Raw genomic sequence first — 23,724 nt, 5'->3', positions numbered from 1 at the left:
CGAAACATATGTTGTCATACAATATTGATCTCTTAAAACCGGCCGACAAAATCTGTTTACCTGAGAAATCGTTGAACCGTGTTACCTGTTACTCTGTGTATTGATTATTGATTGACATATTTTACATGTAAACCATTGCCGCCGGACTATTTACCTTGTTACGTAAACATGTCATACAGATGCAAATCGTAATTAAATGTAATTATCAAATATCAAAACATAATAATTAAAACAAATCGGCTGGTAAAGATAATGATTAAAAGGCAATTTAGCTTGCACACACAATGATCGGCGTGGTTTACCACATGTATATTTTTAATTTGTTTTTAAACCCATGAATATCAAACGGTTTTGTAAAAGCAAACTTCATTTGATTTAAACAATTTTTCCGACCGCGGTGCATTCTTTTGTCTTATGAGTAAATTAAATTAAATTTATGGTTTCATTTCATTTGGCTATACATTTTGAGCGTTAATAAATTAAAATCATAACTAAATATCTCGTTCTACTTGCTAGTTCAGCTACTGCTCAAATTATTCATTTCATGTTAAAATGTCTAAACCGCCTGCTAAACGTCGCCGCATTGAACTTACTCTTGAAGACAAAATTAATTTGATAAAAGAGTCTGAAAAGTATCCTAAACCATCTCAGAAATCTTTAAGCGAGAAATTCGGCATAGGCAAAACAACAGTTTCCAATATTCTGAAACGCAAGTCCGAGTATCTTGGCAATTTTGAAAATAATGACAATCTTCAGAAGTTCAGATTTGCAACTAAAGGTAAGCATGACAATTTCACATACGAAATGAAGAGGTCTTATCCACGTGGTCTTATCATGCTTTGTACATTTAAACGCTGACACAGATATACAGGTCTTTCAAGGTCAGTGACCCCCGATATCGATGTAGTTATGGTATTCTACAAATAAACTTGTAAGAAAACAACAACATGGATATAAATATTTATTCATTAAAAATGCTACTAACTGGAGTAATTAAATCAATCATGTTTTAACGTAATCCTGTTCCAGAAGACTAATTGTAAGAAGTCTGCGTAGTTACAGCAAGCTCATAACGTTTTGAATTGATCATGTTTTGGAGCATGTTCAAACAGTTTAGCCATCAACTGCAATTCATTGTAGTACTAGGCTTAAAGAGGAGCACAATAAAACGTCATCGCGTTTGTCATTTAGTTTGGTTGTCCCTTTCCATCAATCTTTTAGTGTAGGTCACGATATAAGTCTAACATCACAGTGTTTGTATGCAGTGTCTTTTTTCAGGTTCTGTGTTTCTATTTTAATCAGTAATGATAGATATGTGTAAAATTTCTCAACAGATTTTAAAACAGTGTTTCATAAGGAGGTGTACACTTTTTCAAGTATAAGAGAGTAGTCAAGGGAAGTAAGGTTCTAGCGGTGATCAAAAGAATGTATTCCAGGGACAAAGACCAGACATAGAAAACAGATATACAAAACAAAGAACATAAAGTAACTAAAATTATACATACAAAGTAACAAAGGCAATGGAGATACTTAGACCCCACTATAAGTATTTATTCTTTTTGATGGTCTTCAGGTTTTCCGTTTGAGAAAAATACATCAAAATAATACATTATTTGTACCTAAAACTATTTGCATCACGTAAAAATTCTTATACTCTGTGTAATAAGTTCATCTGCATATTGAAAACCGATTTGTTCCACGTGTCATAGTTTTCAATTCCACTTTTCCCTGACTTGACTGTGTATGAGCAATCGGCAGTTGTTTCTAGAAAATCAGAGCACTCTTTATCCTACCGGTGCATCTGGTCCATGCACCCAGTTTCAGTGGAGCCTAAGTTGTTCATTTATTTTTTGTGTTTTCTACATGTTATGTGTGTTATGTTAAGTTCCTAGCTGATTATATCTGTAATCCTTGTCCGGTCTTTGTGCCTGGATTACATTCTTTTGATTTCGTATAAAATCTTGGTTCCCATGATTACTCTTCCATCAAATTTAGACACGTTCACGAATAGCAAAATGATCGACACGGATCAGGCCATAATGTCATTCATCATTTACTGGGAATAACGTTACACTGAATTGTCCTCTAGTTTTGTCATTCATTCGGCCGCCATGAAACGAAGTTTCAACTAAATTATATTAAAAAAAAGAGAAAGCTAGATAATCATTTAAGTTTTATTAAGCGACAATACTCCATGTATTAAGTTCATGGAGTCTAATAAAAAGCTACAAAAGTTGTTGCAGATTTTTAGAATAGTGATTCTTTCACTCAAGTTTTGTAAGAAATTTTTGATAGCCCATTTAATACACACTATGTGAAAACAACTTTAAAAACATGATTCAATATTAGTAACTAAGCAACATCAAACATTTATATGTTGGATTGTTAATCACAACTAACCCGCTGCCAGTAAACCTTAATATAAGCATAGATAACAAATCATTCCAATTCTATCAGCTTTGTTGCATATAAATAAAAAAGCAGTGGTAATGTAATAAACATAACTATAATAATAAGACCTTTATTATACATGAATACCTGCCCCCAGCGCCACAAAACTTGAAAGTCTGAGAAAGTTCTTAACTGTTTGTGACGTCATAAAGTTCAAATACTTGATTGAAGTTACCATGGAAGTTAAGAATATTTTCAGAATTTAAGTATTTTTCTTTAATTTTGTGGAACCAGAGCCTGATTCTAGTTTATAAGAAGTTTCATCCTTTTATTTTAAACACGTTATAAAGATTTTGAGGCTGATTTTAAAGCTACAGCATAGATTGCAGTGAGTTGTTAATACAATTACGCATTACATACACAGCTTACTTCAAATGATTAAACAGCTGGTTTTTTGTAAACCCTAAAGGTCCAACCAGTGCCTGTATTTATTGACCCATCAGTTGTCCACGAAAGGAAAACAAAGCGTCCGCTAGCAATTACGTCTGGCCCTAGATTGGTTCCACTCCTTGTTGCAAGTAATGGAGCAGAGGCACTTGATCCATCAAATATCTACAGAAACAAGAAATTGAATGTCAACACAATAATGATGGAAAATAACTCACACATAAAAAAAAAACGAAACAAAACAATGAACGAATAAGATGTATTTTCCATTTAAACGCATTTGGTTCTTTATTTTTTTTTTATTTATGTTTCATTCTAAATCAGGTGGTAATGAAATAAAGCTGTTCAAATCAGTCAATGTATACATTTCCGTCAAGTTAATTTTGTCATTGTTATAGTCTAGGAAACTTTAATACTTGAAAGCTAAGAACTTTATAGATCAAAATAGCATATAACTTTAAACCAATAAAACCTGTGGACATTACATGACATAACCCAAGGTGCGAAACAACATCGGACATTCAAAATTAACTCCACAAGCTGCAACAAGTCCTCTTAGAATAAGCAATAATTTTGCAAAGTCGGGAAAACGTAAATTATTTTACGCAACATTTTTCTATTGTCAATCGACCAACAACTATGAAAAGATTCCATACAAAGAACAAGTCGAACTTATAGAAATAGTATATATAGAAATAACATGGCTTACCTAAATAAAAACTGTTTTTAACTTAAACTTAAAATTATGAGTATATAAAAATAGGAAAGAGCGTAATGGAATGGCGTAGTGCGGACCGATCGACGTTAATAATGACACCAAACCAAGTTACAGTTATAAATCAAACTAAGTTACTGATAAATATAGCTCATGATGAATGTTTGACATATCACAAAAAACAATAACATCTTCAACAATTTCAAGGGTTAGGTCATCTTTTTTAATGATTTTCTTTTATCAATTAAAACTATTGCATGGAAATACTGTTTTAAGAATAATCAAGGGAACCAAGGTTATAGCGGTAATCAAAAGAATATAATCCAGGGACAAAGACCAGACATGGAAAACATATATACACAACAAAGAACATGAAGTACCTAATATCACAGATAAAAAGTCACAAAAGCAAATGGGCAAATTTGACTCCACTCAAAACTGGGAGCATGGACTAGGTGCAACGGTAGGGTAAGCGTCCTCTGCTTTTCTAGAAACACCAGCTGAGTTGCTCATAAAACGTCAAGTCCTGGGTAGACAAACGAGGAAAGGAAAACTATGACACGTTGAATAAATCAGTTTAATGGCGCAAAGGGATACACCATAACAATCCACGAGTTCATGATGACAACCATAAAACTTCTGTAGTGATGAATTCAATCTCGTAGCAACATATCCCTGTTCCACAAGCCGATTTTTAAAATTCTAGCGCGATACAAAAGGTCTGCGTAGTTTCGGCAAGCTCTTGGATAACGTATGAGTTGTGATATAAACACTCCATCCGCAGGTGCTGAAGGGATGTTGCGGCAGATGAGTGGAAAGTTGACAATTCTGAATGAAATTACATCACAAATTAAACTCTAATTTATACATAAAATATTCATATAAATACAAGCTTACAAACATTGCGGGAAAATGCCAAAGAAAGAGGAGATTAATACAGATGTGGTGCCACTGTTTATATAATACCTGGAGTAGATCTTTGTTAAGTTGGGTGTCAAGAACTATTATCCGTACAACGGCGATGTTACCAAGACCAGCATCGTAGGGCCCAAGTTGTAATGATTGGTTATTTCTGTAGATGCTAAGATATATGCCCGTGACATAGGTCACTGTAAAATCAGAATAGACATATATTTGATTAGAACAATATGTTAAATGGTTATTTATACCTTCACTTACTAATGTCGTTGTTTTTCAAAAAAGACGGTACACCAAGATTCAAATATGTATGGTTTGCTGAGGATTCCTCATACTTGGTAAAATATAAATAATGATCATCTTCCAAATAAACCGAAGATTTTTCAAAATGCGTGAAAGATCTTTTAGGGACAATCAGACGGTTATCTATATATAATAGCATTAAAACCTATGATGTTTCAACACTGTATACTTCTATTCCCCATACTCAATTAAAATCCCAACTTAAAAACATTATACACAGTTGTTTTATTCCAAAAAAACTAGATACAAATATATAGTTATGGGTAGAGATTCCTCATACTTTGTAAGAAATAATTCCAAATCATCTTCCAAATAAACGGAGGAAGATGTTTACAAAATGCTGAAATTTTTAATCGACAACGTATTTGTCCAGTTTGGTGCACGTGTTTTTCAACAACTGATCAGCATTCCAATGAGAACAAATTGTGCTTCTTATCTTGCTGACCTATACCTTTACTCTTATAATGCTGACTTTATAGTTTATCTGATCCAAAAGAAGGAACATCGATAGCTAGATCCTTTAATATCAATTTCCGGTATTTTGATGACGTGTTATCGTTACACATTTCTAGTTTCGGAGATTTTAAACATCGCATTTTCTACAAAGAACTTGAGATAAAGAATACTAGAGACACAGCGAAGTCAGCTTCACACGTTATGCCAGAGTTTGCTGTTTGTATGTAGACTTTTTTACCTCGTCTGGTCTTTGCCCCTTGATTACATTCTTTTGATTTGCGCTAGAATCATGGTTCCCTTTATTACTCTTTCTTCTTTTGTACGTGTATCAGGTCAGCGAGTAGAGGAGTACAATGTGTTCCCCATGGAATGCCGACCGTTTGTTGATAGAAGAGTCCACCACATAGGACAAATGTTTTGTCTATCAAAGGGTATAGCAGATCAAATGTCATGAACATAGGAGGAGTTGATTTTAGGACTAAGCAACTGTATTTGAACAATTTCATTGATTAACTTGAGATATGATGAATCAACTCCTACATTTATTTTTAAATAGAACCATATTTAATTTCTCAAAAGCATATCACATATTAATTTGAAACAAAATCACCCCTTCGAAATCAAATGGTTATCCTCATTCATAGATATATGTAAAATGGTTTATACAAGCCTACCAATGATTTCAAAAAATAAATATTCACTTAACCTAGGCCAACCTCTTTAATATTTCTACATACTGTCGCACATGATTCCGTAATAGCCTGTGTTACAGATGCATACACCTTGACCTACATGACATGCTCCATATTTACACGTTGATGACGAACAAGGAACGCCTATAGAAAGATGTACAGAAACACTTTTACAGACATTCTATATCTGACATTTGACGTTATTGGTTTATTCATTTATTAAGGAGAAGAGTTGATGAATGAATACAATTTACAGGAGTATTACTCTTCTATTTGATATACATTTCCTTATCCTTATCTCCCATTATCCCTGTCCTTATCTCCCATTATCACTCTCATTATTTCCCATTATTCCTCTCCTTATCTCCCATTCTCCCCTTCTCAATTCTCTGCATCACATTATCCATCCATATATATCACCAGTACAAAATTGAAACGGATTGTGAATATTGCAAAATTAATCTATATGTGATATTTAGTATTATTCATTTAATAAACTGATTTACAGTCATAACAAATGTGAAGTTTTCTTCATTGTTTATGCCTGCATAATAAACACAGATAATCCATCTCTCTTACCCTAAGGTCGATGCTCCATTGCCCCATGCCCAATTATCTCTTACCCTACTGCCCTGTACTCAAGTGCCAATGCCGCATTTCCTGTGCCTCACTCCCTAATACCCGATTGTCCCATTGCTCCACTGCTTCATATCACATTGATTTCTTCTCCATCCTCCATTGCCACATGCTACATTAACTAATACCCCATGGCTTCATAACCTCATTTCCCTACTCCAAGTAATTGATTCTCGTTTCAATAGTCATAAAAAAAACGCACATTTGTGCTGATAATGAAATGCGGCATTGAAACGTGAAAAGTATTAACTTAAGGCAGTAAAGTATTTTACAGAATTAGGGTTGTATGTAACTTAATATTAATTTCTCTCTTTTGCGTGAGTTTACACTTTTTCTTCATCAAGACTGAAGAGTCCAAACGTTCATATTAGAGCAGTTTGCTCTCTTTTGGCACAAATGTACACTAGGTCAACATTATTTACTTACTTTCACAATGATTTCCAACAAATGGAGGCTTGCATGAACATGAAGAGGAACTTGCTGCAACTGCACAATTTCCTTTGTTGTGACAAGGAGAAGGAGAACAAGGGTTATCTGATAAAGGATATTAATTTATCATTAAAATTGTATTTATATACCATTCCATATGGAAACAATGCACAATGCACGAACTTGATGTATATTTTATCTACAAAATTCAATAACTGAATGAAAATACCTATGACTGATTTCGAGTGATATTTGAGGGTTTGGACATGCATGTCTGATTTCTGCTAGAATATTGGTTCCCTTTGTCACTCTTTTGTTTGTTTAAGTTATTTTTCAGGTGTTGTGTTTTTTTTATAATATTTTGTTTGTAATAATTGTTGTGTTTTGTTTTGATTTTGTTTTATGTTCTGTTGTTTATTTTTTTGTTATTTTGTTTTGTTTATAGCTTTTGTTTGTTTTTTTTCTTTTTTTTTCAGACATGGAAAACAGACATGCACAACAAAAACATAAAGTAACTAAAATCATACATACAAAGTAACAAAAGCAAATGAGCAACTCGGACTCCATTAAAAACTGGGAGCATGGACCAGGTGCACCGGTAGGCTAAGCATCCTTTGCTTTTCTATAAACACCCGCCGAGCCGCTCATAAAAAGTCAAGTCCGGGGTGGACAAACGAGGAAAGGAAGACTATAACCCGTTGAATAAATCAGTTTTCATGGTGCAGATGGATACACCACGAGTTCATGATGACAACCATAAAAATTCTTTAGTGATGACTTCGATCTTGTTACAACATAATCCATTCGATCGTCAAATTATACATTCTTACTTACAGTGGCAATATTCTTCAAATTAGCTAAAGTTACTTTCATGGCCAGCTATCTCTATAGTACCCAGTGTTACTTACATTAACACTGATTTCCATAGCATCCAATCATACTTACACTGACAGCGATGTCCAAAATGTCCTGCGTTACATACACATTCATAGGAAGTATGTGTTAGTGGGGCGCAGTTCCCAGAGTTTCCACAAGGAGTCACTTGGCTGTCACAAATAGATTCTACAGGAACAATACGACTATCATCACAGTAAATTCTTTTTAATGAACTATATTTTATCGTATCTGTTAGTATGATTAATTTTGCACAAAGAAGTTTACATGTTGAATTCTCGTTTGTTTTCTTTGTATAGTTTATTTATCTTCACTTTACTTTTGCCGTTTGCATACGTGTATTTCTTTTAATACTTCATGCATGTTATCAGCTTTTGAATGTTGTCTCTATAGCTACAGTTCACTTGATTAATTTGTTTGTCTTATATGGTGTAATTTGATCTATTTGAATTGCAATGTCATCTCTATCTCATAAAACATTCTATAATTTATTTAATAACGCTGTTTATCATATCGTTTTTAACGTTAACAAAGGAACTATCTTGATCTTAATCAAGAATGTCATTGTCTCCAGTATTTAAGGAGGTCGACCTAGGGTAAGGAACATAAATTTTGAAATCAGTTATATGTTTGTATCATATTCAATTTCACTAAAGCATATCAAGCTTTCATTTGAAACAGAATAAAATCAGTCGAAATTACTACGATGCTTACATGCGATTGATGTGAAATGGTAAATACAAACGTTCCAATGATTTGTAAGAATTGTGTCCCTTACCCTAGGTTTACCTCCTTAAATGATAATAAAATATATATATTTATATGTACCATTACATGTCGTTCCAAAATACTTATCTGTACACGTGCAAGTAAAGCTGCTACCTTCAAATGAACAAAGTCCATTGTTTTTGCACGGTTTGTTGTCACAAAGATTTACTAAACATAAACAATAAAAACAATGTTAATGATAAATTAAAAAATCTTTTCAGAATTAGAAATTATTATTATAAAAAAAATACAGAACGAAGTAAAATGTGATTCTTCGGAGGTGCAGCGGCCCAAAATTAAATGTTACTGCAGAATAAGTAAAATGTCATGTTGTGTAGATCTTTAGCAGACATTTTACTTATTCTGCAGGTCATCACAACAAAATTGATTGGTACTGCTCAATTTTACGGTACAACCTACCGTACTCGTCGTTACACCTTTGTCCTTTTTTTTACAAGAGAGGCAAATTCAATTTTTAATAGGTAAAACAAATTACGCTTACCCTACCGTTGCACCTGGTCCATGCTCCCAGTTTTTAGTGGAGTCCGAGTTGCTCATTTACTTTTGTTACTTTGTATGTATGGTTTTGGTTATTTTATGTTCTTTGTTGTGTATATCTGTTTTCCATGTCTGGTCTTTGTCCCTGGATTATATTCTTTTGATTACCGCTATAACCTTGGTTCCCTTGATTACTCTTTGATTACCTCTATAACCTTGGTTCCCTTGATTACTCATTCATTTGTTTCCATCAGGTTTTGATATAATTATCAACACATCATCAGGAAATGCAAAATAACGGTAGTGTGAACGCCGGGAAGAGGAACGAAAATACAAAAGTAAACATTTTATATTGTATAACAAGATATTCGGTGTCTATCTTATTTCGTTTCTTTGCAACCGTTACATTTGTTTCGTATCACACGAAAAATGGACCATTGGAAATTAATGTTTTTACCTATAAAAATCAAATGGAAATAAACTTTTTTTCTAAACTATATGAAAATCAGACCTTTTTCATACATTTATACCTATGAAAGACATATAATTACAATTTGAATTTTACTTATTTTTTTACAAAAAGTAATTTGTAAGTCCTAAAATATGTTTTGCATGATGCTCCTAAGCAATGTTTTTCCTGGATCACATGTGACATCAGACAAAACGAACAAATGATTAATATTCTAGAAGTTCTTTAATTTACTCACGATGACAGTTTATCCCATGGTAGCCTTTATTGCAGTTGCATTTGTAGCCCGGATGATCAGACGTGGCTTTACATGTTGAATGGTTGATACAAGGAGATGAGTCACATGCTGAACCTAATGCAATTAGTTTATCAAACATGTATTAATTAGAATGTTATTTTACATGTTGAACTGTTGGAGAAGGGTTACATTCTGGATATGAATTTAATAATTACAGTCAATTTATAAAACGTCAATGTCATTTAATTCCAATAGATAAGTCTGTGTTTGATTTGTTTTAGTTTGTAAAAAATACGATCGTATCAAAAAGAGAAAAATATAAGTCGATTTATTATAAACTAATCGGGACGTCAAGATATCTACTAAGTTTCTATGCTGTTCAAATTAAAAATATTCAATATATAACCACCTAAATACTGGTCCAAATTTAATTAAAATATTATCATAACTAAATATTGGTAGAGTAAAACTTCCATATATCTTTTTTTTCGCTAAATTTTACTTACTTTCGCAAAACTTCCCTTGAAATCCATCAGCACACCTACACACAAAAGACGAATGTTCGCTACTACACTCCCCTCCATTTAAACACTCAATGCCGCGACAAAGGCTTGCTTTACAAAACAATTAAGTAATTTATTATTTGGAATTTAAAATTTAGAACAAAATCAGCAAATTTTAGTTGTCATGGCCAATTTTCCTAACATTGATATAACGTGAAAACGTAAATACTATGAATAAATCTTAGAAATATATCTAACTGTCTGCTAAGCAGGAAAACTTCAAAATTGTTGAAGGTATACTGTATAGAAGACTTAATTTGTTGGACAAACATTTTCTTGAATATTGAGATTTTTTAAAACAATAAATTTCAATCTAAATTTCACAAAATGATCCTTTCGTTCAACCAACGTGACGCTCATGCGAATGCGAATTATATTATGCGGAACAATTAAAACAAATTAAAAATCCACGGATGAACCAAAGCCATTCAAACAAATTAAAAACAAATTATACTATTAAGAGTACTTTCAGAGCATAACAATTAGATTGTTATTCTAGGTATCCATTTTTACAACTAATTTTTATGCACGTTTGAATGTACTTTCTATAGGGGATTTGATGAATTTTAAGTACACACAATTTCAGATCTAATGTTTGACATAACTTAAAACGTAGAAAACAGTTTAATACATTTCACGTGTTACTTTTTTTATCTTACTGACAAAAAGTCAAGTTATGATGTAATTAAATACGACGGATATGGTTCTACTTTACGTTATCCAAAAATGATGATATTTGTAAATTATTTCTTAGTTAGACAACTGTTGTTTTATCAGTATGAAATAGTCCAGACTTTAAAAAATAAGCATGAAAATTTTAATGATAACAGCCGACATTCAATAACATTGTTACCATCTTGTCGACAGAAGTATCCACCACTCTTTGTTTTCCTGCATTCTTCATTTTCTTTGCAAGGATTAGGATGACAGACATCATTTGTCTGCAAGGAAATTACGGTACAATTATTAAGTAACATTATAAATCGGGGACTATAAAGTAGAAGTCAATGCAATCTAAAGTTTACTGTGCAAAGAGCAAAACACAAATAGTAACGTGTTTTTGTTTTTTGTTTTTGTTTTTTTTTAATAAATCGCTACACATTAAAAAAAATACTTAACAGCCTCGTTTATTAATTGATTTCTAATTATTTTGTAATTCAAAGACATGTTGAAGAGTATTGAAAACTGACACTTGTAATTTTGATTCATGTAAGACATTAACATTTTTTTTCATTGTGATAATGTGAAACACGATAATACCGATCATAATTAAGCATTAAATACAATTACGAACCTAGGGAATTACAAAATAGAATATAGGTTTTACAAATAATTGTATTAAGTATTCAATAGAGAGAATGAAATGATTCTCGACATATTCGTCAATAATTAAAATATTTTGTGTTGCGTCAGTCATCTGTGTTATCAAATTTCTCACTCTTGTATTTCTACACTCTGTTCAACGTAATTTTGAAATAGAATATGTAATTAATGACAAACCTATTTAAAATATATACTAACAATGCACTTTTGGCCGATTAAATTGCTTTGAAAATTGTTTTAGGTATGCAAGTTTATGACAGTGTCGAATTAAATTCGAAAATCGTGAATCATAAAATTAGTTGAATGAAAATGTTTCGCTGATTTTGTTAAATGTTTAAGTAGGCATACAATTCGAACAAATATGAAGATAATAAAATGAGATATCAGTTCCATAACTATTATAGGCGGTGGGACTGATATCATTAAAATGTTTAGTTTAATTGTGGAAGTACTATTAATCGTGCGGTACCAGTTTTCGAGGAAAGACAAAACCACGAAATGTGGTTACCATCGAAAAGTAGATTTCCTTTTTTTTTTTCTTTTTTTTTTTTTTTGACTGAAATGCATTTTGTTGTTCTTATCATAATTTTACTGATTATGTTAGAGTTTTTTTTTCTAATAGTATTGTTGTATGAAATATAAAGAGAATAAAATATCTCACCAAACTCCAAGTTGATATGTCCGAAAAAATACTTTCAGATAAACTTGAGTTCTCCGTTGTTCCTCCAGTTTTTAGAAGATCGCAAACCAAAGTACTTGGGTGGTAGTTGAACGCATAGCATGACTTGTGATATAAGCAACGCCGTGCACATGATTTCATGCCAAAACTATCTAGAGTTAGAATTTTAGGTTTATCATAAAATGTCTCTTTCTGAATAATGCCTACTTCCAAATCTGCACAAATGCACCACAATTTTACTAGTGTAAGTATTAATTTGTATAACAAAGGATTCATCGCTATTCGTGATGCAAACCTTTAATGAAGTTGTAGAATTGAATATAAGTGTCATCCTAATTATTAACAAGATGCTAAAGATGAGTTCCGCTTCACGAACATTGTAAATTATTTCCAAACATACAACTTTAATTTTCAATGGTTGCATGAATATAATAAACATATATCTATAACCAATTAATTTAGATTAGTATTTCGAGTTAATTAAAGAAAAGCACTAGTTTAAAAAAAAAATAAATTGCTCATAAAGATAATGCACTTTGCATAGTATGAGTGAATAAACTATGACGTCGTTAAAATTTATTATCACTTATAAATGCGTTATTGCCAAAATACATGAAAAGAATATGATATTTTGTCTATAATAACCTAATGCTGAAAAGTCTTAAACCGTGCCGACTGGATTATTTATTATAACGTTTGTAATTGGGTAATACATCTGGTAAAAGATATTGTGTTGTTACAGAGAGTAATTAAAGTAATCAAGATTCGAGTAGAAATCAAATTGACTAGTGAAAAAATAAGTCGGGTTTCTGTTTAGAAAAACATAAAGCGTATGTTATTGATTGTTACATTCTGCTTTGTATATTTATCTTGATTATAAATCAACTAATTTGTTTGTTTATGTATTTATTCCACGTAAAATGTATTTCAATTTAGCTTCACTTAATAGTCACTTGAAATTAATTGATTTTCAAATACATTTTACTTTAGATGAAATTAATGTGAAAAGTTAGCATAAAATTTACCAGGAGAGACTGAAACAATTTCTTCAAATATCTTTAAATTCGCGGGATAATCTTGTGAAAACCATTTCAAACAATTCTGTTGTAGGTTTCATATGGGGATACGCAAAATGATATTAACATATTTGTTCTTGAAAACATTTTGTTTATTCCAAATAAATTCTGATCGGTTTTAGTCTGTAAATAATATGTAGACTTCGTATTTTATAATTTGTATCAATTACGAATAATCAAACGAGAGATTCATAATTCTAAAATACAAATTAAGCTCTTCCCAAACCAGCCGTAAATGCCATATTATGCCTTAAATAAGACTATCTTAAAGATGAAACGATGTTAAATGATGTATAGAAATATATTTTTTATAGTTGCATTTGTGGCTAAGAAGACATCGATAAACAGTGGGTATGAAAATATATGTTGAGATGAAACCTGAAATGAATTTAGGCTTAGAACTGGCATCCATGAAGCAATTTTTATTGACAAATGCCTTACTGTTTAAGGACTGTCATTTAGTAACTTAAGTTTATTTTACTTTCCATTCAACAAAAGATATTATTTACCAACCGAGGAGTAAGACCTGCCTTACGTTTATATTGCAGATTTCATACAGAATTATGCAGCATTTGAACGCTATAGAAAAAAAAGTCCAAGATTAATTCCTTGTGATGCCTTGGTAGAAACCCCTCGGTCCGAATATGGCTGTTTAAATCGATATTGTGGTTGTTTAAACATACAGGTCTCACACAACAACTGAATCGTTGTCTCTAATACATGTAACAGTGTTGTATGATTAAGAAAAATGTTATCTAAACGTTTAAGTAAATTGATAGCTACATGTACTTGATCCACCTTCACTGCAATTATGTTATGACTGATATTGTTTGCATTTACATCTGGTATGAAATGCATTTCTTCATTGCTTGTTCATAAAGACCATCTGATACTATGATGATATAGTATAAGCCTGTCAGAGCTTACCTAAAGGTATTTCAACACTTAAGTCATTGAAACGATACCAAGATCTTTGAAAAAGGTACTATAATTATTATAGTTTTAATGTATTTCAAAGTGTTGAGATCCATTTTATTTTTATTACTTATACTTGCAGGTGATTGCTTATAGATGTTTTGATAAACATTTTCACTTTCTTTCAAATTGAAAAGTTCCTTACATTATTTATATATTGTTAAATTGGTGTATTTTTTTCTATCTAGATTTGCATTGATGTGTTAAGTTATTGTATGTGCTTCATTGTCCATGTCAAATTCAATTTAGGAGATATACTTAATTCTGCTATACGAATTGCAGAAGCAAACAGAGCACAAATTATAAATTGAACAGTAAAGTATTTTCTCCCTAATTCAATATTCCAAATTACTAATATTTGTCGATTTGATATCACTGGTCTTCATTGTTAACATTCTAATTATGTTTTTAACTACTGTATTTTAACAAGGTCCAAATGATCATACTTTACTTTATCTAAACAACATTTTAAAAAAATGTTGCAGAGCCTTTTGAAACTTGTTTTTGATTAAAACAATATATACAAAATAACAGTGAATGCTTGATATTTGAACGATGATCGTTATTCCCTGTTTATGCAGCGTACAAATAAGGGCGACAGAAAAAAACCGGTAAATTTGATGTTTGACATTATTAAACACTTTTGTTTTTCAAAACACCGCAAAACGATATTATCATTTAATGAAGTTGTTATACAGAAAACGTGAAAATTAGCATAACTGTGTATTCAAAAGTTTCATTTGTTAGAACCAGATAATCTAAATTAATAACCTTGGTATAATCTCTGTCGTCATTGTAAGAATTTTTAATTATAATGCCATTAAAGTGTAAGTTCGCGTTTTTTACAAGTAGGGTTAAATCGATTCAGGTAGTCGAAAAAAAAGAACTGTGCAAAGTATTACAACGTATCGCAAAGAAAAGGCATAACAGAGATATTAGCTTTTTTCTATCGAATAGAGCCTCGGTTTCATCCGTCATGATGTTTATGACATCACAATTATTGCGACTGGGAAAGATAACACCTGTAAAACGGTCGCCAATACTACATACGTTTAAAGACCGAATAATTAGTTGAACAAAATAAGACTGATGTTGCCGAAATGTACAAACTGTTGTTATATATCGTGAAAATATTTTTTGCACTTTCTCTGCTTTTGTTCTGTTTTTGATCAATTTGTACATTGCAATTATATATGTTTATTGATGTTTTTGTATTCATGACATTAAGTATGGTGTTCGCCAGGGATCTGTTTTAGGTCCGAAATTATATTGTATAATCTCAAAGCCGATAGGTGAAATATGTAGACGGCACAACATGTGTCATCACTGCGACGCCGATGATACGCAAGTATATCTAGTTGTACAACCGCTAGATTACTGGAACAACATATCTGAGCGACTTGAATCTTTCCTTTCCGATATAAGCATCTGGATGTGTAGTAATCTGCTACAGCTGAATGAAGATAAGACAAAACTGATTATTTTCGCACCAAAACATTAAGCTATAGACCTTTCGAACTGTAGTTTTCTTTTTGGAGGAAACATTGTTAGTAGTACTGATTGTGTTAAGAACTTAGGAGTCTACTTTGACAAAACACTCTCGATGACAAAACAGATCAGTGCAATATCGAAATCTTGTTTTCATCATATTCGCAATATTGGCCGTATTCTTCGTTACATCACAGAAGACGCATGTAAAACTCTAGTTTGCTCGATGATAACATTAAGACTTGATTACGGGAATGTACTTTTATATGGACTCCCAAGTGGTGAAATTCAGAGGCTACAACGAATTAAATAATGCCGCCGCTAGAGTTATACTAAAGAAAAGGAAATCAGATCATATCACCCCAGTGCTGAAATCTCTCTGTCTGGCTCCCTGTCTCTTACCGTTGTTTATTCAAGTTATTGCTGTACGTTTTCAAAGCTCTTACAGGCAAAGTTCCATTTTACATTCAAGAACTGATTAAAATCTATAGACCGTCGAGATCGTTGAGATCGGGATCTCAATTTTTGTCAGAAACACCAACTACCCGAACTAAGTCATACGGTGAAAGACAATTTGATAGATCTACTGCCTTTCAATGGAACGCTTTGCCAAATGATTTGCGTGACACAACAGTGAGTGTGGATGTTTTTAAAAAGAGACTAAAAAACCATCTTTTTAAGGAAGCATTTATGTGATAACTTGTATCTGTGGATTTGTGATATGATTTTAAATTGACAACATTGATTTTATTGTATTTTATGATCATAAGATATATATATAAACGTCTCAGAATGTGACTCTATTCGCTACACTGCTCCATCGGATCAAATTGATACAGAGAAGATATGTTAACGTAAGGAAAAATTCCCAACGATGTTAGAACTGTCAAATTTGTGATGCAAATTTTTGGTCGTTTCCTCCGTGGTACTCGAACTCGTACCGCTGTGACATCTATGGCAACACCGCCTGCACAAAGTCCAGCGCCCTAGAACACTCGACCAGCTAGGCTATATAAAAATATATATAGCCGGGTCATTCCTCCTCCTAGGATTAATCTAGGGCTGTAACTTAGTACACGATGTATGGTGGTACGGGACAGTTCATTTTTATATAGCCTAGCTGCTCGTTGTCTGTCATTGTCGACGATATGGCGTCTGACAGCCATTTCACTACTACAGAGATGTCTCGTGAACATCCAGTAAAATTAAAAACAATTGTCAATGAAAGGGACTATATAGTTTACAAAATGGGAGATTGGCGATATGAATACATGTACAAGCTATCTCAGGACTTAAATCACATACTTTATTTACATCCTACTGGGGAAAAAAAATCAAATTTCCATATTAACGACTAATGCATAAACTAACGACTTACACATTGGATAATACATTTTTTTTTGCTAATTTTCTTGTTTTGTCACTTTTGTTCTTTAATGAACTGTTTACGCCCAAGTCATTACGACTATAACTTTATCCCAGTCATGATAAAAATATAAATAACTGTGACATACAAACTTATAAATTAATAATTGTTTATCACGTGTTTTGATTTATTAGCCAGCTAATCTATTATTATCCAAAGTTGCATTTGTATGGCTAGTGGAATAGTTTTTTTTATAATTCGAAGCATTTCGAAGCAATTTGCGAGATTTGTGCAGGTCATGTTAGTTGTTTCGCTGTTTACTTTTAAGTTATGCTATGTTACCTTGCCATTAAATGGTATCTGTTTTCCGATGATTCTGTTTTAGTTCAGGCATAGTATATTTGTTTCTGGATGTTCACGATTTAGTTTTTCCATGAGATATCTTGTCCGCGTGTTGAACATGCATTGATTTTCTGTTGTATTTCTATTTCTTCTTGAGTTCACGATTTACTCGATGAAATCTAACGCAGAATTTACAAAAAATATATATATAAGACTCATTTGAAATTCTCTGGTTGGTATTAAAGTTTGTTGCTGCTCCTTGTTCCAAGTTCTTTTTGTCATTTTTAATGGAGTAAGACGATGGTTCCCAAACACCACGTGACTTAGCGGCATTGAAGGCATTGTGAATCTGAAATAAATATTACTACAATTTTGAAACCTGAAACAGAATTTGCACCTTGTAACCAAATATGGAAGGGAACAACATGATAAGAAAGCTGACATAATCAATGAGTGATCAAGGGAACCAAGGTTACAGCGGTAATCAAAAGATGGTAATCCAGGGAAAAAGACCAGACATGGAAAACAGACATACACAACAAAGAACATAAAGTAACTAAAATCATACATACAAAGTAACAAAAGCAAATGAGCAACTCGGACTCAAAGAAATTACGTTTTTTTAGACTAGATTCATTTCCCTAATTTTTATTACGTTGCTATCTCTTTCCGATTTGTTTATTTTATTTATTTATTTTTTAATTATTTATTTACTATTTTTTGTTCTTACTTCTCAATATTTTGTAAATTCAGTTTTTGCTTGTTTCTCTTCTAACGCTGTTTTTTTTTACATGTATAAATTGGTGCATTATAATGCAGATGAATGCATCATAATGATTCACGTGATCAAGAATCAAACCATTTAATTGCAGTGATGACTTCCATATTGTAGTAATAAAACCGTGTTCAACAGGTACAGAAAGAAGGACTTGGAGCAGCTCTGACGTAATGTTTGAGTTTTGATACTTCATTAGTATGTTATTGAGGGGTGTTGTCATGCCTAAACAAAACGAACAATCAACGCGTTTGTCGTATAGTTTAATCTTGTATTTTCTTTTACTGTCGATCGCTAATAGTAGGCCAAGCCATAAGGCTGATTTTTACTTCATATTGTCAAGTTATGTCCAGTGCTGTTGGTAGATGCAAGTTGAAAATCCCTGAAACAAGGACTGAAAACAAAATGTCATATATATAGTGGTTACTTTGTTTAAATGAAATGGCTTAACAATCTCTCTTCTTTTAAATACGATGATGCCTTAGCGAACATAAAGTGAGCTCAACAGCAATGTGTGTGTGCGTGTGTACATTCTTGAGATATTCCCCTGATAGCTATTAACTCAACCGAAATACGTTCGGTAGTCAGCAGAAACAGCCATAAAATAGAATTCCTCAGCAAGAAAATCAGAAGTTTATACTCATTTTGATCAACGGAAAAAAAAGAGAAAAATTATTTTTTATCATTGAAAGTTTACAGTCGCTTTCAATGCTTTTCTTAATTATTTCCTCCTGCTTCATAAAATATTCATGGACAAGTTCAGGTAAGGTTGCAAGCAGTGACAAATGTACTTAAGCGTATCTTTATGCTGTCCCACTTGCAGTTCAAAATTTTAACCTGTCTTGGAAAAAAAATACGTGTAGCCTTGACTTTATTGTTTAAATCGAAGCATACCTTTTTTAAGTTAGGGGAGGCAATCATATTTGGAATTTCCGTAAAGCTGTCACTTGCGTTTACGTCAGAGGTTATGCGAGAAATATTCCACTCATCCGTCGAGAACTGTTATCATTCCTGATTTTATACATATTCTGAATCTTAAAATGATAAAGCCGGAACTGCTCGTAAAGTTAAATGTGAGGGTTAAAAATGTTAGATTTCTCCTTCTATAGGCAATGTATATGCCTTCATCATATTAACGGGAAGGAAACAGACCAACGTGACACGTCTCAAACTTTTCATAGAAAATATGTTTATGTGTTCCCACCATTAAGGCACAATTAATAACCCTCTTGCATTGTATAAGATGTAAGAGACACATGAATTGTATTAAAAAAAATTAGGATGTCAATTTACCACAGGCAAATAGGGACAACAACAAAATTACCGAACACTCATCCGATCCAGATAAGTCTAGTCCAAAATAAATCTGACATACATCACCGGAGTATCTGGTACTGCAACAGTACTGACTTAGTACAGGCATTTAAAAAATGGTGAATTAAATTAGTTCTCAAAATGAGATTACTTGCGACTCAAGAGCAGAGTTAGTAAACTTTTTTTTCACCTTTAAATCTAGATTGACAGTTCCAAATTGATATTTTGAAATATTTTAGGTGTAATCCAAAGGAATTGCTCGTTTCAATGAATGCCGCATTCGAATGGGTATGTTTAAGTTGTAACGCTATCTTACCTCTGCATTCTGGTCGGTCAGCAACATATATGTTGGCAACATAGACAACCATGGTTTCTTGCTTCGTGAACACGCCTACTTTAACATTACACGCCAATGTAGTATAGATCGATGATGGCATATGCTGAACCAACCGTGATATTATTGTGGCTGCCTATTCAAAACAAAAATTAAAATGGTTAATACGCACGTTCCAAAAATAGAACTGACGAAATAAATACATGGTTTATACACAAACATTAGTGCTTCAAGTGCGAAAGATTTGTGTGTGTTATCAATTTATGTTTTTCATTTTTTCTTTAGCTTTGTAAAATGTCTTCCACCAAAATGCGAAATCTTTATGCAAACGATTTTTATTTATGAATAATTAATATATCTTTAAATCAATATGGAAATCGGAATAAAACTAAACTTCCATCATTTTTGGGAAATCGGAATATTTCTGAATATGTAAAGTTGAATTGTCAGATATTTAAAAAAAATATAATGTTATGTTACTTAATGAATGAATGTTGACATTAACGAAAAATAAAAATCAGACCGGATGTGATATTATTAATAACTAATTAAAATACTAAGTTTTTGTATTATGTAATAATATGACTTTCAAGGAATAAAGAGAAAGTACATTAAATACAAGGATATATTTCAAGAAGGGCACCTCGATCAATAGTGCATTCAATTCAGAAAAACGAACCTAAATGTGTATGTTTTGCATTATTACCTTCGACAGAAAAATGTCGACTGGGCGTTACTTTAACAAACTTAATGAAAACAAAAACAGATAAAAATGTGAATGTAGTTTTACCAATGCAATGTTTCAAGTCAGGGGAATAGCGTACAAAAATCGGAGTGAATTGCACAAAGAGACTTTAAGGGTGACATAAATTAATATATAAGAATATACATAAACACCTTTGTTATGTATTTAGCTTTTTATTTAAGGTATTTTTGGTTCGTAAGCTCTGTACAACAACAAAGTTAAATAATATGTCTATTCACTAAGACTACATTTACTAAAACTATCAGAACAAAGTGACATTGCATGCTGAAGTAAGGAGGATAGATCATTAATCTTTATTGATTGTCAAGAGATATCTGAAGAACTTTTTACTTTAAACCTAAAATCCACGGTCAGTTTTCACGGTAGGTTAACATCATTTTGCAGATAAACTGCAGATCAGTGTCTTTCTTTGAATACAGTTAAATCTCGTTTTATTCATTCATTTATTTAGCTAACTTTTGTTACTTTGTATGTATGATTTTAGTTACTTTATGTTCTTTGTTGTGTATGTCTGTTTTCCATGTCTGGTCTTTGTCCCTGGATTACATTCTTTTGATTACCGCTATAACCTTGGTTCCCTTGATTACTCTTTACTAACATAGCTAATGTATTAGATGCAAAAGTTATTCAGACTGTACAATGTGGTAATATTATGATATACCTTTGAATGTGCTGTGCTTGACATTGCGGCAGTGGCAGTGATAGAGGTCCTAGACGACTTGTATTTGGCTACTCCGCCATTACAGTAGACATACTAGTGTTTTAATGATGTTCGCAAAGTGTGGTATGGGAACGGGTGTTTTTAAAAGGATGAAATACGTGTAAAGTCCTTTTTCCTATATGTAAATGGATACGGAATGAAACGGCATAAATTTTAAGGTATGTTTTATCTAATTATGAAACACCAATATCCCTTGTCATTGAGTTGAATGATGCAAAATTATTGTACGTAATTTTTGCATGCTACCCGAAATAGATACGATATAATATATGAAATACATTTAAAGTCATTTTTTGTGTTAATTTATCTTCTTATAAAATGTTATGTACATTCTTTTCCCTTAACACACTGTAAGTTCCAATAACTAGGTTAGCAACAAGTCTGCACATCATATTTTTATCGAAGTCAATTAAAAAAAAATGAAATAAACAAATCGTATATGAACTCAAGACAAAAGTCTTATCAGGAACTCCTCTTTTTCTGTTGGAGGTGGAGTGCAAATAACTCCTGCAATACAGCAAATCCTAATTTGCAAACTATCTAAATAGTAATTTGCATGTATGTCGTACAAGATATACCTCTACTCAAAATTTTTTGTCAATTGCGATAAAGATATCAAAGAGCACCAAGTTCCCTTCCATGTATGTCCAATAAGTTGACACTAAATAAATTCAATTGAATAAGTATTAGCCGAGTTTCTTACAACGACACAATGCCCCCCAAGGCTACAAAACAAATTTAGCATACTGAACTATGATTTATACAAGGAGATCTTTATTCCAAATGTTACACGTGCTTGTGGCTTTAATACTGAAAATTCTGAGCATGTTCTGTGCTTTCTTTTTGGCTATCATAATTTTTGAATTTTCGCTATTTGGTCATGAGCATTTTAGTATTGATAAAAATAAACTCCAAAAAGATTCCAGTGCATTTCAAAATACAGAAAGGTTTAATTGATAATAGTATTTATGCATTTTTATATTAAATTACTTGATGTCCACCTTGTCTTTTGTGTAGTCATCATATTTCATTAAATTCTATCATAACTAACAGAGGACTATTATTTTGAAGAAATAAACGTTGAATAAACTACTACTTAATTAAAAAATGACGATTCAAGAGGATGGTAGTAATCCAATATTCCACAACGTTTGTTACTGCATATTTGTAATGTGTTCTTTGTGCGTATATAAGGTATTTAAAAGAATGTTCAAGGGAACCAAGATTATAGCGGTAATCAAAAGAATGTAATCCAGGGACAAAGACCAGACATGGAAAACAGACATAAACAACAAAGAACATTAAGTAACTAAAATCATATATTCAAAGTAACAAAAGCATGAATGAGCAACTCGGACTACATTTAAAACTGGGAACATGGACCAGATGAACCGGTAGGGTAAGCGTCCTCTGCTTTTCAAGAAACACTTTTTGATAAAGAATCAAATTGTTGTTTAACAATAATAAAAGTATGGGGCCCAGTTATATTTGTGGTAATTTATCTTTCCCTATGGTTATAATAGCCACCAAAAAACGTAGAGAAAAGTGATGTGCTGTAAAATGTAGTTTTTATCTGACATCAAGGCAAAAGCAACAACTTATGCTTCATTGAATTTATTGATTCATTATACAAAGGCCGTAGCCAGGGGTGCGACAGATGCGATGACAACCCCCTCTTCGCCTTCCCTTTTTGAAAAAAAAATAAAAAAACACTTTGATTTACATCTTGGCCTGTGATTAAATAGAAATCAAACCAGATAACCAAGTAAAATTGCTTATCAGTGATAGGGCTCTGAACACTCTAGTTTAACTTTCTTAGTTTCTAATGGGAGAGTAATATTTACTTGCGAAATGAAACAAAGACAAAATGTCACAAAAGGCAACTTATCTCAGAGTAATCAAGGGAACCAAGGTTATAGCGGTAATCAAAAGAATGTAATTCAGGGACAACGACCACACAACAAAGAACATAAAATAACTAAAATCATACATAAAAGTAACAAAAACAAATGAGCAACTCGACTCCACAAAAAACTTGGAGCATGGACAAGGTGCACCGGTAGGTTAAGCGTCCTCTGTTTTTCTAGAAACATCCGCCGAGTTGCTCATAAAAAGTCAAGTCCGGAGTAGACAAACAAGAAAAGGAAA

At 32.3% G+C, this 23,724-nt stretch overlaps 1 protein-coding gene across 1 annotated transcript; it reads right to left on the bottom strand.

The window, feature by feature from the left end:
- Window positions 1–2,212: 2,212 nt before the first annotated feature.
- LOC148598981 (uncharacterized) lies at window positions 2,213–12,781 on the bottom strand. Its single transcript, XM_088561043.1, has 10 exons — window positions 12,402–12,781; window positions 11,271–11,358; window positions 10,361–10,468; window positions 9,855–9,968; window positions 8,710–8,817; window positions 7,933–8,049; window positions 6,985–7,092; window positions 5,968–6,066; window positions 4,520–4,662; window positions 2,213–3,003 (listed from the first exon to the last, which is right to left on the bottom strand). The coding sequence occupies exons 1-10, from the start codon at window positions 12,693–12,695 to the stop codon at window positions 2,830–2,832; spliced, it is 1,353 nt and encodes a 450-aa protein (XP_088417169.1). The 5' UTR covers window positions 12,696–12,781; the 3' UTR covers window positions 2,213–2,829.
- Window positions 12,782–23,724: the final 10,943 nt, after the last annotated feature.

Source organism: Perna viridis, chromosome 14 (genome assembly GCF_037379345.1).
Source record: "Perna viridis isolate PV_CMFRI_1.1 ecotype Kerala chromosome 14, ASM3737934v1, whole genome shotgun sequence".
NCBI classification, from domain to species: domain Eukaryota; kingdom Metazoa; phylum Mollusca; class Bivalvia; order Mytilida; family Mytilidae; genus Perna; species Perna viridis.
Note: the sequence above shows the minus strand (reverse complement) of the source record. Positions and strands in the feature narration are given on the sequence as shown.

What these genes read in the sequence shown, in the direction of transcription:
- LOC148598981 (XM_088561043.1), bottom strand. Translation starts at nt 12,695, where the DNA reads ATGAATCCTTTGTTATACAAATTAATACTTACACTAGTAAAATTGTGG. An exon ending in ACATATCAACTTGGAGTTTG is followed by an intron (nt 11,359 to 12,401) that starts GTGAGATATTTT and finishes ATTTCCTTGCAG; the next exon opens with ACAAATGATGTCTGTCATCC. An exon ending in TTTTGGAACGACATGTAATG is followed by an intron (nt 8,050 to 8,709) that starts GTACATATAAAT and finishes TTGTTCCTGTAG; the next exon opens with AATCTATTTGTGACAGCCAA.